The following is a 16674-nucleotide window of genomic DNA, read 5'->3' on the forward strand; positions in this document are numbered from 1 at the left end:
ATGTTAGATCCGCTCACATACTCGCTACACAAACATCTAACAACATCCCATAGAGGGTCACGTCAGAGGTCAAATTCAAAATGAACTAATCGCTACAAAGGTGGAAGTGTCATCTGCATCCAATGAGAATCCTCATTAATATATACTGTATTTGGTTACTTATGAAAGATGGCGACCGAAGAAAAAATGGAAGCGATTAAGACTGCTTTGAAAAATGAACAAGAATGTCTTCTTCGTTGAAGTATACATGAACAGATCTCCCCGATGTCACCATAGTTTAAAATTTAAACACAACCACGCGATACACAAGTCGCGATCGTGGGTGCCGCCGTTTTTCTCTTCCTTACGTAAACAATGCATGGAATTGTGGGATAATACCCTATCGATATGAAGCGGGAGCTTTGATTGGATGTTGCAAATTTGACCTCTGACGTGACCCTCTATGGGAGGTTATTAGATGTTTGTGAAGCGAGTATGTGAGTGGATCTAACATCTAATATTGATTAGATTGGTCTTGTAATGACACTGCACATCACACACATGGGATCATTTTATGCGATATACTGGACGGACTAGTGAAATGCTTTGCGGACTAGTGAACATCAATCTTCACTAGTCCGTATGGACTAGTGCTTGAGAAAGTTAATTTCGAACCCGGCCATGTATCAGTTTTTAAACGATATATGCGATTGTTTGGAATATTATACATCGAAGTAGGAAAGAACATAGTAATATTTATCCTACTAACTTGAGTAAGAATCGAAGTCGCCCCGAGAGGTTCATCGTTAAATGTTAAAACTTTGAACCCCTATTGTGACCCTACCCTACATCCGTTGTCATGATTTTTTTCTCATCTACACTCATTAATCCTGTCGCTTTTATCTAGTCCAGTGTTCTTGAGAATTAAAAAAAAGATGTCATTATAATTTCACTATTTCTTGATTATATCCTATTTGAAAAGGGAGTGACCCCTCATTTAAACAATTTTGAATTACATTTACGTAGCAAGTATGATTGAAATTAGTCCTGTAGTTCTGAAGACGAAGTAAAAGATATGTAACTTTTACGAATAGACCGATGGTGATTAGAAAAGCTTACTTGAGCTTTTAGATCAGGTGAGCTTATTACTGAAACGACACCTGTATATTTAATTAAAAAACAACAACTCATATTCCAGGCTTCCGATTGAGTCAATAAAAGCAGGACTCTATTCCAAGGAAAGTGATGTATATGCCTTTGGTATGATCACGTGGGAGGTCATGTCTGCGTTTGGACAGGAGGGAGTTGTGTATGACCAAGACGAAGAGCGGGAATTAAACTGCATTCCATTCAACTACCAACAATCTGAAAATGTAAAAAGAGTTCCATTCTTGAATATCATTTTAAAATGCGATTTTGCAGAATCTATATTAGTATTATGTAGTCTAATTAATGAAAATAGTGACTGAAAATTTGATAACAAATGACCTTGTTTCTGTGACAGATTCTACAACATTTGATAGAGGGATACATACCAGAAAAAAATGTGAAATGCCCCGATTGGTTTTATCGAGATGTTACGAGGCCTTGTCTTCTGCATCAGAAAATCGACAGACCCTCGATGAAAACTATCGTACAAATCCTGGGAACACGGTGTGGAATCACATTGGCAGACATTTGGATTAATTTCCTATATATTTTTAAAACAAAATTTAATGTCTAACAACAAATTATTGTCTTTGTAGGCTTGATAAATCTCTTCCAAAACAAATTCTGATGGCTCCACCCCAACCTCCACCTGATCAACTCTCACAAAGTGATAGAAAACCCCAAAACGTAGAAATGTACGAAGATATCTATGATTATGATGAATTTGACATAAGTACAGATTTGTCTCAGTCTTGCATAGAGGAATCTAAAACGACTGAAAAGGACGGTGACTCTACCGTTTTTCCACCACCTCAAACGCGAAGACCTCCACCTCCGCCCCCAGTGTCGTATTACAATACAAAGGAGAGTAAAAGCCAGGGTGAAGTGAAACGTAGTCTGCCACCTCCGCCACCTCGCCCCAAACCGAAAGACGACAAAGGGAAGGAAGCTGAAGTAAGATTGAGCCCAGAGAACAAAAGGAAAGGTGCAGACAAAACTTTAAGTAAAGGTGACAGCAATGACAGTATTCCACCTGTTCCTAGAAGACCACCACCGTTACATGACAATGATGAAAGTATCCCACCTGTTCCTAGAAGACCACCAACGTTACCTGACAGTGATGACAGTATTCCACCTGTTCCCAGAAGACCAATACCGTTGCCATCACAAGAAAATCAAAAAGAGTCTGCAGAAACAACGGATGAGAAGTCATGCAAAACACTTCCTCTTCCGAAGATTCCACAAAGTGATGAGAGTGAAAGTGTAGATGTGGAGGAACGGTCAGCTCAAACAGTTCCACCAAAGACACAAACTCGCCATAGTAATGCTTATCAAAATGTGAAGGAGCAAAAGTCTTTTCAAATTAACAAAGCCAAATTCCCTCCACTTCCACCCAAACCAGAAGGAACTAAGAATACATTTGATGGAACCAACCCAGAACCCCCCAGAACCCCACACACCAGTGGTCATAAAAATGACACATCACCTCCTCCACCTCCTCCATTGCGACGGGACAATCAGCTAAAGTCGGAAAACCCAAGAACTTGTGTGGATAACGTACGTGACTTTGACAAAGATTCCATTCATAAAAGTTCAGATTTCGCAGAGTCTGCATCAATTATGTCTCAAGGCAGTATGGGGGAAACTTGTAAAGGTTCAGATTATGTGAGTAAAACTTCAACCCAGAATCTCGGAGACACAGAGAGAGGATCCGACTTCGATCGTACATCTGAATCTGGTGTTGCACATCGTATCAGTGATAATTTGACAGACACTGAGAGAGGCTCAGACTTTTACGGGAAATTGCCAGCTATGAAAACGAAACCCAAAATTCTTCCAAAGCCGTCTAAAAGTAGACCTCAGCCGACGTTCTACGTTGGGGAGGAAGACAGCAGTGAACAAATGAGAAAGGTTGATGAGGTGAAGAGAGATGAATGTGACACTGCAAAACAATCGAATCCAGTTTATGTGAACGAAACGGAAACTAACACTAAACCTGTCGTGCCACCTAGGAAACCGCTCGATAAATGATTTAGTGTTTGAAGTCGCGCAAATACTATCCTTCGCTCTTTCTCTATGTGGAAATATAGCATTCAACAATTCATGCGGCGGGTAGTGGTCTAAAACTTTCCGCCATACTTCTTGCACACAAAAGGACCACCTGAACTGCATGGAAACAGACAATACTGTAAATGTATTACATTTGGCTGTGTATTCTATTTAGCGCCTTTGGCGGAACACAGCTTCCGCTAAATCAAGTACATCGCTAAATGCCATCCGTAAATCTAGATGTTTAAAGTAATTCAGGAATGCGCTAAATCAAATCTACGCTAACTTGTTGAAAAAACGATTTCCGCCAAATATCGTACACGCCAAATATAATACGTTTACAGTATGTTAAGGTTTAATCAAGGTTGAAATATCTCAGAACTTTTGACGACCTTCATTGGCTTTTTAAAGAAAGTTTGGGTAGATTTTTGTTACCCAGGTCCGTCCGTGAATCAAACATCCTTCTTCCTCAAATTCTTCTTTTATTTTAAGCAGTAACCATTTAATCTTTTGGAATGTGATATGTGGTTTCTTGTAGATGTGCAATAAGGTTTCAAAACTTTTAATTTTACTCTGGGGCAAAATGGGGGTAAAAACGATATTTTTCTACAAACACCTGGTTCCCTGACCTCCTTTTACATTGTATGCAGTAGCCAAGCCGTCTTTTGGAAGATGATTAGTGGTGTCCTGTAGATGTGCAATAAGTTTCGGACTTTCAATTTTACCATGGGGGCATAATGGAGGTCAAATAATGATGTTTTCTCTATTTAAAAAATCTGGTACGCAGAACTCCTCATACATTTTCCGCAATAGTCAAATCATCTTTTAGAAGATACTTACATGTAGTAGTAAATATTTACCCTCATCAATAGGGTAAATATTCCAATGTTCTTTCCTATTCTAATTTGTAATTAATGATATAATGTTTACGCATATTTGGCGCTATTGTAATCATGGTCGGGCGATAAGTTCCTATTAGGAGCCCCTTTGGCGGCCTATCATGAGTCTACATCATTTGGAACACCTCAGAGACCTCTTGCGTGCGAAGATTCCATGACAAAGGACCGCCATGTAATGTCACCATCCAAAGCACAACATGCTCAAAGAAATATTAAATTCCTCCACCACAAAGGAGCTGACAACTTGTGTGTCTGCGTATCAGAGTTCTACAGAGTGTATTTCACCGTCAGGACCGGTAACTCCTGTCCAGAAATGTTAGTGATGATTTTTAATGGTATAATTTTTGTGTGTGTGTATGTACCCAGGTACTACCGGCAGCATTATTCAAACTATTTTCTAAAAAACAAGATGACAGTTGAAATCACTTTTTGAAATTTATTTCTTCAAACTATAAATGAGTGTTGTTATATCAGTATCCATAATCAAACATTTCGTCTGTTGCATTGATGCATAACCAAACAGGGGCATTATTATATTCTTTTTGCAATATCTAAGTATGTCTTTGTGAGTAGTATACACATCACGTGCGAGAATGCTGAAGTCCTGAATATAGTATTAGATGTATATGGCATTTTAGACTTTTTTATATAAGAATATATATACACAAATAAATATAATTATGAATTTTGAGTGAGTTGAGTAGTTTCTTCCATTAGCTGAGAATGAATACATAAATGATAAATGTATCGATATTTTTTTGCAAGATAGTTCTTTATTTTAAAATATTATCTGTACAAACCCGGCCATAATAGTTGATGTTTTTGAATCAAAGCAAACAATATATTTCCAACATTTTGCAAATTTGGAAGGTGTGAAAAAATATGTATCGAGATTTGATGAGTCTTATGTTACTACTTAAACCTCCTCCGTGTATTTGAAATATACAAGATTTTAAAAATCAGTCAAAAGAGAATGTTAGGTTTTGCTTATTCTCCCCCCCCCGAAAAAAACCGATGCTACATGCCTGTTTCCCCCTCTTCCGTAAATCCGTATTACACACTTCTGCCACACACCAATAACGCTGGTTATTAATGAATTTGCTATCAAAACCAGAAAGTTGAAAATAAATGGACGAAATCGTCTTATTGTTAGTTAAATCGGAAGTAAGCCTGCCTTTAAAAAAAGTCAAATCACGTGACATACAGTGTAGGTAGATTCTAAAACACCAAATATACACGGAACGGAAGTCAACTATTCCCCGGCGAATTCTTTATAAATATTATTTGTCTATAACGAACACGGATATAGCGAATTTACGCATATAGCGAAGTAAATCCCTGTTTCACTTTAAGTGAAAATGAATGTAAAACTCAGCTTTTATAACGAAGTTTTTTTCTTTATTATTTTGAAACTTATTGTGACTTTTTTAATTCGCGTTCTTTTGTCATAGGATCCACACTTATAAAACGAATTTTCTGTTACATATTTTCAAAAGGGGATGTTGACGCAAAACAATACTTTATAATATACAGTTTAGGAAATATATTGTCGGTATTGTTTACTATTCTAGTTTATTGAATTTGAATGTTGGTTGCATTTATTTTATCTTACACTTTTCATTTGTGCTTATTAATTAAAACACGGAATTAATGTGGTCTGGGATAACAGTCTGGTAGGTGCATTTTATTCTCGCCCTGGCGATCTCGGATCAAGTCTCGGGTTTCGTTGTATTGACTTATATTCCTTAATTATGATAGCCCTTGTTCCAGAAATGTTACAAATTTACAAATATTGCATATTACAGGAGACATTGACCTTCTCACTGCTACATCTCGGCGTTTAGAACTGCCCACGATAGTTGGGGATCAATAAACGTTCCTGACACTAATTTTTGCAGCTGTAAAAAAAATTGAGAAATTTGTTAACAAAAACTTGCACAGTCAACTATTGAAAAATAGTTTTCAAAGACATATAGACTATTTGTGTGTCTTGAGCATATTTCGTTGACAAATGTTTCAGCAACTAGTCATACATGTACTCGCGTTCCAGCGATGAACAGCGCTCAGATGACTCCAATGCCTTTGCCTATGGGTAACCAACAATATTATCACGACCAAGTGAACTTGTCACCTATCAGAAATTACCCGCCAAATCAGGAATTATCTGGCAAAATCGACAACCTCACCAAGCTTGACAACACAAACGAAAAACTTAACAAACTTGACATAATCGAGCGACGGCTAAAGTCATTAGAGGAAAGCGTAAAACTGTCAAAAGATGATATCAAACACATGAAATCAAAGTTTTCTGGAATCGAAGAAAGTCTCCCGTTCATAAACGAAAAATTCGTAGAAAACGAAACAGAACTTAAGGAACTCGGTGAAACAGATTGATAGGGCTACCAAGTCCCTAAGCAGTAAGGAACAAGATCTCCAAGACCAACTTGTTAACCTTATCTGTGATCACAACGATTTGAAGGAGAGGCATCTTGATCTTCAGTGGAGGAACATGAGTGATAATCTCATCATTAACGGTATCCCGGAAGTTCCCGAGGAAAACAACGAAAATTCCTTAGTCGATAGATGGAAATAGTTCTAGACCCTTCCAAATTCCATCGCGTACACAGATTTGGGCGCACTGGTACCGGAAGGCTGACACCCATAGTGGCCAAATTTGTACTCTACAAAGACAAGGAGAGAATACAAAAATCCCAAAAGAAGCTTAAAGACACGCCCTATGGAATCAGCGATATGTACCCTCGCGAAATCAACGAAAGACGCAAAGAGTTATACCCACATTACAAGCGCGCCAGACAAGGGATGAAAGCAGTGATGAATGGTGACAAACTCTATATCAACAATAAGTTATTTGACCCACGTGAGCACGTAAACAACAACCACATGGACACTGACCCCACAACCGGAAGGAATTATGGAGTCCCCAATAGAGGCAGAAGAATTAACTCTCTACGCTAGGACTGTCGCGGAGGATCAACGGAATGTGACTCTGACAATCCTGATGTAAACTCTATTTCAAACCCACAACTGTCATCTGACTGTACAAGTTATTCGCCCTCTATTACAAGTACTGGTAATTATTTGAGTATTTTATACCTTAATGTATGTGGTTTAAAACCTAAACTTCTCTGCCCAGAATTTCTAGAACTTCATAGAAAAATACGAAATTATCTGTTTAGTTGAATCAAAAACTGATGGTACAGATATTTTAGACATTCCAAATTTTGATTGTTACACAAAGCATAGACACGAGTTATCACGCTTTAAATCTGGCGGGATTGTGGTATACTGCAAAAAATCTTTAAGCGCTATAAAAGATATCAAAATTTTAGATTCAAATTTACCTTATGTATTTTGGTTATCTCTGTCATTTGATTGCTCAAACAATAGAAATGTCAGAAAACTCTTACTTGGTGTAACATATATGCCACCAGAAAACTCTAAATATGTTTCACCTATTGTGTTTGATGAGATTGAATTTGATATTAACCAATTCTCCGATGATCATGATCTAGTAGCACTTATTGGTGACTTTAACAGAAGATAAATGTGATATGTTGGAGGATGACTTAGAGGATGTATTATGTTGTTCTGAAAATGACTTGACTACAAACGATTTTTCGAATGTAAATATGTACAGAGTGTCAATGGACAAGGACACAAATAATTTTGGTAAGAAACTACTTGATTTATGTAAACACATGAATTTATACATTATGAATGGTCGAGTCGGAAGTGACCGTCTCGTAGGACATACTACTTGTAAAAACACAAGTGTAGTAGATTATTGTATTGGGAATTTAATTTTTTTTTCAGTTGTAGATAATTTTTCTGTTCAACCCTTTTCATCAATTTTATCCGATGTTCATAACCCTATATTTGTTTGTTTGAAAATTGATTGTAAGTACTCAGAATCAATACATAACGAAGAAACAGAAAATGATACAAATCCTGATTTGCCTAATAAATGGAGGGATGAGAAAGCAAGCTTATTTAGAGAAAAAATTTATGAAAATATTGATTATGTAAATGAATTATGTACTATGTTTTACCAAATACATGTATCTGACATAACCAGTGGTTTTATTGATAATGCTGTCGATAAACTATGTACTCTTTTTTTGCGAAGTATACTATTGGTGTCAAAGAAAATAGAAAAAGAAATGTTAACTAAAGATTTAAGAAACCATGTTTTACTTGTGAATATTTAAATGCAAGGCACTGTTATAGAAAAGCCAAAAGATTGTATAGAATTTATGAAAACGAAATTTTCAAAATAAACCTTCTTGAGAAAGAAAAAGAATATAAGAAAACTATGATGCCTTTCTATGTGAAATTGTTTAATGCTGTTTTAATCAGGTATTTTTCCTAGTGATTGGTTGCGCGGGGAGATAATCCCTATTTACAAAAACAAAGGAGACGAATCACTGGCTGCTAATTATAGACCCATTACACTCTTATCATGTCTTAGTAAATTATTTACATTAATAATCAATGATAGATTAAACACTTATGCAGACGAAGTAGAATTAATTTTATGTAACCAAGTTGGTTTTAGAAAGCATTTTTCTACAAACGATCATATATTTTCATTATATGTTTTACAATACTTGTTCAAAGGCACTGGGAAAAATTATTTTGCGCGTTCGTTGATTTCGAAAAAGCTTTTGATAGGGTGTGGCGGATTGGTCTCTGGAATAAACGTTTGATGAGCAATGTTGATGGTAAATGTTTTAGAATAATTAACAACATGTATAAAGGTATTAAAGCAAAGATTAGATTGAATAATAATTTTTCTGACGAATTTCCCTGCCAATTGGGAGTCCGACAAGGGGAAAATTTGTCACCTTTTTTATTTTCCATTTACTTGAATGACCTTGAAATTTTTTGTTAACAAGAGGTGCTGTTGGACTTCCGCTTGTGGAAGAGAGACTTGAAAATGAAATTCAAAATGTCAAGTTACTTTTGTTACTCTATGAGGATGATACGATTATTTTTCACAAACTGAAAAAGATTTGCAATATAAACTTGATATTTTTTATGACTATTGTGACAAATGGCGTCTAAAGGTTAATATAGAAAAGACAAAAATAATGGTTTTTGGTAGAAGAAATGTAGCATGCTACAATTTCATATATGACGGTAAAACTATTGAAATTGTTGATGAATTCAAGTATCTTTTATTTTTCAATAAAAATGGTTCATTTACCAATAATATAAAATATCAATATGACAAAGCAACTAGAGCAATGTTTGATGTGCTAAAAAAATGTAAGCAAAATAACTTATCAATCAAATGCCAACTTGACCTTTTTGACAGAATTATACAACCGATTTTATTGTATGGTTGTGAAATTTGGGGTTTTTCAAACATTTCCATAATTGAAAAATTACATACTCGATACAGTAAATATATACTTAGATTAAATCAAAATACTCCGAATTATTTTATTTATGGAGAACTTGGAAAATATCCTTTGTCTATAAATATTAAAACAAGAATAATCAAATTTTGGTCAAAAATTATTTTATCAAACAATAGAAATATTACAAAAATTATGTATTCATTTATATGTAAAGATAATAATAACCCTTGGATAAAATGCATTAGGAACATTTTAAATGAGTGTGGATTGTCATATGTATGGGAAAATGAAGCTTTTTTAAACACAGACTGGTTAAATGCAAAGGTATTACAAACATTGAAGGATCAGAGTATACAGAAATGGAATGAACTTTTATGTAATTCGTCAAAAGCAATTAATTATTCCATCTTTAAAAATGAACCAAATTTTGAATTTTATTTAGATGAACTTCCTAAAAATAAAAGAGAAATACTCTGTAGATTTAGAGCATCAAATTTTAGATTACTTGTAGACACAGGACGATGGTTAAATATTCCAAGAAATGAAAGAGTATGCACTTTATGTAATAATAATGATTTGGCTGATGAGTTCCATTATTTATTTATATGTACTGATGAAACTATTAAGAAATCAAGATTGGAAAACTTAGATAGATATTATACAAATAGACCAGATAGATATAAATTTAAACAGCTTCTTAATTGTAAAAATGTTATTGTACTTAAAAGATTATGCAAATTTTTAATGGTTATAAGGGAGAGGGCTTGTCCTCCATGTTAACTGCATGCTATGTACAATATTGTACTATATATTACTTCTCTACAATACACATGTTGTATTTATTTGAGAATAAATAATTTTGTTGTTGTTGTTGTTGTCGTGATTGAAGCGTATTTGACAGCAGTTTTATATTTCCATTAAATAATCCATCATAATAAAAGAAATATGTATATCTGTTGTTCTAAAACATTTCTTCTTGAAAATAGAGGTTTTGATTCTTCTAAGTGATAATACAAATGCATGTATATCGAATACTGCTTTCTGTTACAACTGTATACATGTAGAACAAATCAGTTTTATAACGCATTCGTTATAATCGAATTACGAATTCGTAATAAACTTATAGCGAATTTTTATAAAATATCCACATAAATTCGCTATATAAGAGTTTACTGTAAATGGGTGAAATCTGGATTTTCTGAAATATCAATGTTTGTTGACTTTCGGATTGTTATTGTTTCCTCAGAATTTGCCTTTTTCAAAAACGTCCAATCTTGACACCCATCCCCCCCACCCCCCAAAAAAAATTATGAGCGTAGCAACCAGCAACCGACACAATAACACCCTCTTTTTAGAAATTCAACATTTGGTTTAGTACAACACTTGGTAAATAAATTCAGGTAGGAAAACTTAAGAGTTCATCATTTGGTTAGTACAACACTTGGTAAATAAAATCAGTTAGGAAAACTTAAGATTTCATCATTTTATTTAGTACAACACTTGGTAAATAAAATCAGTCATGAAACTTTAGATATCATCATTTGATTAATAACTTTTTGCTTTCATGTAAATTGCTATCAGTTTTGCTGTTTCTTTGATGATTTGAGATAGCTATTATATGTAAATGATCTGTGAATTTTTATGTTTGATGATTTGAGATAGCCATTATTTATCACGTACAAGCGCAATAAAAACAAACAAATTTTAGGTTTATTTGGCGTTTATGGGCACGGCTGATCATACAAACAAATTTGGGCCTCCAAAACAACGAGTAGGCCCAGCAACACAATCAACAACATACAACATTTCAATGCAAAATCACAACTTTATGTGACATTGACCCTGGGAGATGCAGAAGTCATGGTCAAAGAGTAGAAGGTTCATTTTTAAAATAGTCTTAAATGTCCATGACTCTGAGAGGTACAGATTTCAAGGGGGAAATAAATCAAGTGTCACAATATTTACATGATCTTCAACTGTGATCATTGGTTGTGCAGTGGTCCAAAAACATAAATTAGAGTTAAATTGATGTATGCCCCTCAGTTCGCCACAAGACCCCATAATTAAATGCTTTGACAGCATTTATGCATGGGGGCTCCGCCACTGACTGGTGGGGATCCCGAGCGATGTCAAACAGCCGTGCCCTTTCGTACCTTAACAATGGTGAATGCTTATTGGGGTGGATAGAATTGTGTCCGGTTGCCTACTATTGCTTCCAAGCCCTCTTGAATCGTATTGAGAAATAGAATGTTGCCCAATTTAGATAGATGAACTCCATCTCTGACAAAAAATTGTACATGATTTGTTATGTCCGGGTAGTGGATGAACGACCCCCAAGCTTGTCTAAGTTTATTTGTAAAGAAGGAGTTGAACCAGTTGGTCTTATCCATAGCTTTACCATTTGAGGAATACCGCCAATGCATGCGAGGGAGAATACGTGACCACATGATATGTGTGGTAGGGAACTATTCCGCGATGAAGTATAAAAATTGCATAGCAAGGAGTCTTAGTTTCCTAACTGAAGTTTTCCCAATATCATTACCACCACAATGCACCAAAATAACATTAGGAGTAGGACCAACCCTTTTCAGCAGCCTTAACTTTGCTATAGTATGTTTGAACTCTAAGCCACTATACCCTTGCCACCAGATTGAAATATTTAATCTTTTTAAATTAAAAACAAACCCACCAGATCTAGACTTGGCCTCAGTAAAAGACCAAAACAATTGGATTTCCATCTTCCAGATGATTGGATTACTTGAGGGTGAATCTTTTAGTGCTAGTTCTGTACTTGATCCAATACGAAAAGAGTGCGATTTGTAGCCTTTAACATCCAAGTTCAATGCAGAAATTGAGTTAGACAGCACAGAGATAAACTGATATTTTGACAGAGGGCTGCCTGCAAAATGACAGAATAATGAGTCAGCTTGATTGGGTCTGATTTTTAGATAACTTTGCAGATTTACCATTAGGCATGTCAGATCACCTGTACTGTGCAGTTGCTGAAAAATGCCTATGCCGCACTGATCAGTTTTAGAATAACAAATTGCAAGGTGTAGCAAGGAGCTGTTTTCATCAACTTGAATATCGTTGATCGTAAGAACCCTGTCTGGAGACTTACCTGTAACTGCAAGTTCTCCTGTCCTAAGGAGGTCATAAAATGCAACAGAGAAAGCTGATGAAAACAGTGTTGTCTCATATGAACTTGAACAAACACTGAAATTATCTGACCTAAAATGGTCTTGATGATTGACAGCCATCCATCTATCTTAAGAGCCCTGTAACAATTTTTGCACCAGTAATTGAACAGTTGGTTCTTCGGAACCTTGGAGTTTACAATAGCAGGAGATTGATGTCAGGTACGACCTTGATATGATGATGTGGCTTACTAGCTCCATGGGTTGCATTGTACAAACAAACGCGTCACAATTGGCCTTCCCGGTGAAATGGCTTTAAGGAAAAAATTAAGCTTCCCTAGCAGGGACTGTAACTGCGCAGCAGAATTTGTTATATTTACTTCACAACGGGTGTGACCGGTCGACAGGGGATGCTTACTCCTCCTAGGCACCTGATCCCACCTCTGGTGTGTCCAGGGGTTCGTGTTTGCCCAACTATCTATTTTGTATTGCTTATAGGAGTTGTGAGATTGATTGTTCGTTATCTTCACCTTTCACATAGATGTTCCTGCAATAATGCCAACAACTCATCACGTTTTGCTTGAGGAATTCAAACCATCATCTACATGGGGTCAATTTCCAGACCCAGAAAAACAAGACAATGTGTAGGAAAACTTTTCACCTTTGCAAGTGGGACCCCGAGTTCACTACACACTGTTTGAAATGTTTGCATCAGTTTGGAACAAGATACTTGATCTTTTCCTGCGAAAATGAAATTCCAAAAGTGATCTAAGGTACTAGAACCACTAAGTTGTTGAGAAATCCAATTTAAGAATGTGACAAATTCTTCAAAAACTTAACATGACAATGAACAGCCCATTGGTAGGCATTTGTCAATATAGTACATACCATTGACCTTGAAACCTAATAAATCAAAATCCTCAAGAGAATTTGGCAATAACCGAAATGCAGAATTTATATCCATTTTCCCAATCTTGGTCAACATTCTTATCACTGTATCAAATGATGTGTAATGAAATGTTGACTCAAGGGCTTCTACGTAAACATTAACACTGTTCTCTGCAGGATATGATAAGTGGGTTATTAGACGCCAACCAGTGTTATCACCTTTTGGAACAACTCCTACAGGAGATATGCGAAGATTAGAAACAGGCAACCTCTTGTAAGGACCCACACCCTATCTAATTCCATCTCCTTGTTAAATTTTTCTTGAATTCCTGATGGGTGTTCATACGCTGAAAATGATTTACGATTTTCCAAGCGCATGCGTGGACCAGAATAACATAAATTGAAACCCTCAGAAAAACCTAGAATAAGTTTATGAGCTAGTGGTTTGTTGAGATAATTGACACTATATTTGCGCAATACAAGGATTTTAATTTGTGTTTTCCTAGTGCTTACATGTTTTTGCGCATTTCCCCTGTAGTTAGGGGTCTGGGTTGGGGAGCCGTGATAGTTTTGCTGGGTGTAGTGTTTGGTGTTCTGTAGTACTGAGAGAAAAAAAGCCCGGACTAGGGGCGAAAGGAACTTGTGGGGTTCTGAACTGCAGTACTAGGACTTGATTGTTGCCATGTGCAGTGCATAACTGGGTGCTTGTCTGTGTAGCGTGTACATGTGTGCATATACTGACAAGGATTTTGCATACAGAACCCCTTAAAGTTGAAATCAAAGCAACATTTCTTAACTTGTGGTTGTTGAACTAGGGGGAGGTTGGAATGAGAATTGGGAGTCATGTATAACAACCATAACTTTGGATCGACCATGGCCCAAGAGCTACCAGGGATCATGGATTTGCGAAGACGGTACTGTGTATCATATTCTTACCATCCAGTAGCTCCCCTTGACGCCCCCAGACGGACAGTATGAATATACTTAAATATTTCAACAGCTTTGTCTGAATGAGATTGTTGTTTAGATAGATGCAAACATTAACATCAGTCCATTTTTCAATATAAAATATTTTGGAAACATTTTCTTTTGTAACAATTTCCCCTGTAGGACTGATTGTCAGGGTTTTATCACTTCCATCCTGTTTTGGAGGAAGGAGTAAATGTAAATTAACAAAACTACCCTTAATAACTTTTTGTTAAAGGTATTGATTAATGTGCATACCTAGATTATATGTATGAACAGACTGGACTGAAATAGCATCATGGTTCTGGGATGTCTGGATCAGTGGCTGTTGTTGCAAGTTTTGTGTGGTTTGAGGTGCAGCGAAGGTCTGTTGTGGTTGGGGCAGGATCATGGGGTGTTGCTGTGCAATTGGCTGGGGTTGATTCAGTGCTAGCTGAAAATATGGCTGTTGCCGTCCAGGATCTTGTGCAAGAGGTTGCAACTGCTCTCGGTTCTGAGCAGGGATAGGAAAGCTTGGAGGGCTTGGGTTCCCCGCCTGGTAGTTCTAGGCCGGTCTCGAGTCTTTAAGTTTACCTCCGGGTCAAAACGACGAGGGGCCCTGGTGGTTCTTTAAGTGTGTGACATATTGTTGACCGCAATAAATAGAAACAAGAATACACATTATATTCTGCCCATTCGTTCGCAGATAGTATAACCATGATATTGTGCATGTATAAAAAGTTCAAGCACAAAGACGTCAGTAGAATTCAATAGACTTTATTCCTTTCGAAGTGGTGCTAGTTCTAAACCATGTACATGTATGCGTGTGAGTGTGTGTGGTAAAAGACTGAAACAAACAAACATGTTCTAATTACTAATTGATTCACAGAACATATATAATAACTATTGAATACAATGAAACATATGACAAATTGGTAATTATAATAATAATGGCTGAAGAACTATTAACAAGTAACAATATAAGTCCAAAATATGTATTTATAACACAAATGGCTTTCCATAGAAAAATTGTTAGAACCGTACTTTAATACATATAAAGTTTATGACAATAATGGTTTCCCATACTTGTAAGAGTGAATGAGATAATTACTGATACAGTTTAAATTCCTAATTATAGCAAATAATAAACATTGTAATGATATATACAACAATAAATATGCACAAATATCAAAATGTACTTACACTGTGTGCCTGCATACGGATGAAAATCTGAGTAGCTCAGAGTGAACGATGAGTGGTGTGGGTCACACCCAAAACAAATAAACAGGAAGTAAGGAACATTAACTCTTTTAAAAAAGAAAAATAACTAATTCACATTATCAGGGAAAATAACTCTAGGGAAAACTTAGCATAAAAATAAATACAAGAACATTACACATTGCAAGGAGCATTAGCAAACGACGAATCAACCAAAATCCGCATGGCACGAGAAGTAGCTGTCCCACATGTATACCTAAGCAAAATTATGTAAAATCCGATGTAATCTAGGCAATAAATGAAGAAATATCGCCTTATACACAAATCAATCAAATAATAAAACGTTACTAATCTTAAATATGTCATTTTAAATTGTATATTCCTAATGGCAAGACATTTCTTATTCAAAAACACAACCAACCTCACAACTGGATTGTTACGAGCAAAGAGAGAGGTTACTGCAAAAACGCCTCCTTCATAAGTTTCGAAATCAAAAGGTCGATGTCGGATAAAAATCTAAATTCAAATAGTTAGTGGGAGGGCGGAGGGGTTAAAACTCTCGTAAATCTCTGTCATTCGATATCGATTACGCTTAAGTGGAAAAAGAAAAGAAAAACAAGCGACTGTTAAAAATCACATTACAATATTATATTTAAATAAACATTTAATGATTTTAATGTAAATTTTCATTTGTGAATAAACAGTAGAAAGAGTATACAGAGTGTTATTTATACTCGTTTACGTATGTTTTATATGTTAATCGATTCCTCCCGTGGAGATCCGGGTTAAAATAAGTCCTCTGTACCCCTTGCTTGTCGGAAGAGGCGACTAAATGGGACAGACCGCAAAAACCGAGGTCCCGTGTCACAGAAGGTGGCACGATAAAGACCCCTCCCTGCTCAAAGGCCGTAATCGCCGATCATAGCTCTAAATTTTGCAGCCCTTCACTGGCAATGGTGACGACTCCATATGAGTGAAAACATCTCGAGTGGGAGTTAAACAATACACTATCAATCGATTAGTTTC

The 16674-nt window shown here is 36.0% G+C and overlaps 1 protein-coding gene across 3 annotated transcripts in view; it reads left to right on the top strand.

The window, feature by feature from the left end:
• LOC125672347 (uncharacterized) overlaps window positions 1-4764 on the top strand; it is a 32692-nt gene extending 27928 nt beyond the window's left edge. For all 3 annotated transcript variants that reach the window (XM_048908582.2, XM_048908581.2, XM_048908583.2), the window contains 3 exons: window positions 1178-1352; window positions 1484-1632; window positions 1725-4764. In XM_048908582.2, coding sequence (XP_048764539.2) covers window positions 1178-1352; window positions 1484-1632; window positions 1725-3159 — 1759 coding nt within the window. In that variant the 3' untranslated portion in view covers window positions 3160-4764. The remainder of the gene's footprint in view (window positions 1-1177; window positions 1353-1483; window positions 1633-1724) is intronic.
• The last annotated feature ends 11910 nt before the right edge of the window (window positions 4765-16674 follow it).

This window comes from Ostrea edulis, chromosome 4 (genome assembly GCF_947568905.1).
Source record: "Ostrea edulis chromosome 4, xbOstEdul1.1, whole genome shotgun sequence".
In the NCBI taxonomy this organism is placed as follows: domain Eukaryota; kingdom Metazoa; phylum Mollusca; class Bivalvia; order Ostreida; family Ostreidae; genus Ostrea; species Ostrea edulis.